At 52.8% G+C, this 1,728-nt stretch overlaps 1 protein-coding gene across 1 annotated transcript in view; it reads right to left on the bottom strand.

Moving 5' to 3' along the window:
- Positions 1 to 22, bottom strand: part of MAP1S (microtubule-associated protein 1S) — a gene marked incomplete at its 3' end in the record, with an annotated part of 15,960 nt that extends 15,938 nt beyond the window's left edge. The window contains exon 1 of the mRNA XM_011925909.1: positions 6 to 22. Within this exon, the coding sequence (XP_011781299.1) occupies positions 6 to 22 (17 nt within the window). The remainder of the gene's footprint in view (positions 1 to 5) is intronic.
- Positions 23 to 1,728: the final 1,706 nt, after the last annotated feature.

Genomic DNA, 1,728 nt, shown 5'->3' with positions numbered 1-1,728 from the left:
CAGACCCAGTCACCGCCGCCATCTTCGGGCCGCCCCGGCGTTCTCAGCGCCCGCCCCGCAGGCCCCGCCTCTTAAAGGGGCCGCACCGGAAGGGCTGAAGACCCCGCCCGGAACCACCCCCTCCCAGCCTCTTTTTGTCGACCACCTACAGGCATTTTGAGGTCGTGGAGAGCAAGGGATGCAGGCGCTAAAGGGGTTGGCGGACTCCTGGGTGTCCGCTTGGGAGCCGCCTCTCCCAAGTGACCATTCATTCACTTTTTTTTTTTTTTAATTGAACAAGCTTTGATCGCGTGCCTGGTGCATGTAGGTCACAATTCCTGCCCCCCAGGAACTCACATCACATGACAGTAGGCCGGATCAGAACCCGGCGCCTATGGATGGTCCCAGCTCTCTAGGTGAGGGCTTGAACAGAGAAAAGAGCTCTATCTTGTAGGTAGGGCTTTAAGGGATGTGTAGGAGTTTGCCTTGTGTGGGTGGTGGGGCAAGAGAACCTGAGGCAGAAGTTTACAGCACGTGCAAAGGTTTACAGCACGTACTTTTAGAGGTAAGAAAGTACATGTGTGTTTGGAACACAACTGGAGCACTCTGGGCCTACCTGGAGCAGGGCAACAGTTATTCTGCACCTCCTGTGCGCCAAGCATTTTATTGCATTAGCTCATTACATACAAGCACAAAGCGATGAGGTAGGCACAGTTACTGTGGTCACTTTCAGAGGAAAGGAGAGGAAATTGAGATTTGGAGGGATGAAGTCACCAAGCCTTTCTAAGTGGTAGAGCAGGTTTGAACCCAAGTGGGTCTCACTCTCGATCCAGCCTGTGCAAGGGACTGCCTGTGCTGCACACTTGGATACCACTCTCTCCCCAGATAATCCCCTTTAGCCCTTTTATTTTATTTTGTTTTGTTTTATTGAGATGGAGTCTCATTCTACTGCCCAGGCTGTAGTGCAATGGCACGATCTCAACTCACTGCAACCTCTGCCTCCCGTGTTTAAGTGATTCGCTTGCCTCAGCCTCCCAAGTAGCTGGGATTATAGGCGCCCACCACCATAACCTGCTAATTAGTAGAGATGGGGTTTCACCATGTTGGCCAGGCTGGTCTCGAACTCCTGACCTCAAGTGATCCTCCTGCCTTGGCCTCCCGAAGTGCTGGGATTACAGGCGTGAGCTGCTGCACCTGGCCCCCTTTAGCCCTTTGACTACTACTTGACAAATCATCTTGCTTGGAACTTTTGGATGGAACTTTTGGACAGTGGCCCATGCCCAGGAAAGATTGAACCGCCTTCCTCAGGAGTGAGCTCCCCATCTCTGGGACTATGCAAAGCAAAGCAGGGCAGAAATGGGAAAGATCTGGGAAGGAGAATCAGCCTCCCGCTGCCATTTATTATCTGGGTTGTTCAGCCCAACTTCCTCCCTGGCCAGTGTGTAACAGCCACTGGCCACGTGCCGTCTACCATTCTTGCACTACACTTCCTCTCTCTCTTTTTGGTTCTGGCATCCTTCCTCTATCCTTGTCCCTCCCCCTTGGCTCCCTTCCCTGTGTCTCGCCTGCCTGCGATTTCTTCTGTTATTGCTGTGAGCAGTAATAGCAGTGAGAGTGTCTGTGTTGGGCACTATCTCCCCTACAAAGCTGGAAACTTTTGGAAGCCTGAGGCCTCTCTGGGGCCCTGGCCTTGTGCAACACAAGGCTGGGGCATCTGAAAAGGGATACGGTAAAGTCTTTTGGAATGGG

The sequence above is a fragment of the Colobus angolensis genome, unplaced genomic scaffold (assembly GCF_000951035.1).
Source record: "Colobus angolensis palliatus isolate OR3802 unplaced genomic scaffold, Cang.pa_1.0 Scaffold66, whole genome shotgun sequence".
In the NCBI taxonomy this organism is placed as follows: domain Eukaryota; kingdom Metazoa; phylum Chordata; class Mammalia; order Primates; family Cercopithecidae; genus Colobus; species Colobus angolensis.
Note: the sequence above shows the minus strand (reverse complement) of the source record. Positions and strands in the feature narration are given on the sequence as shown.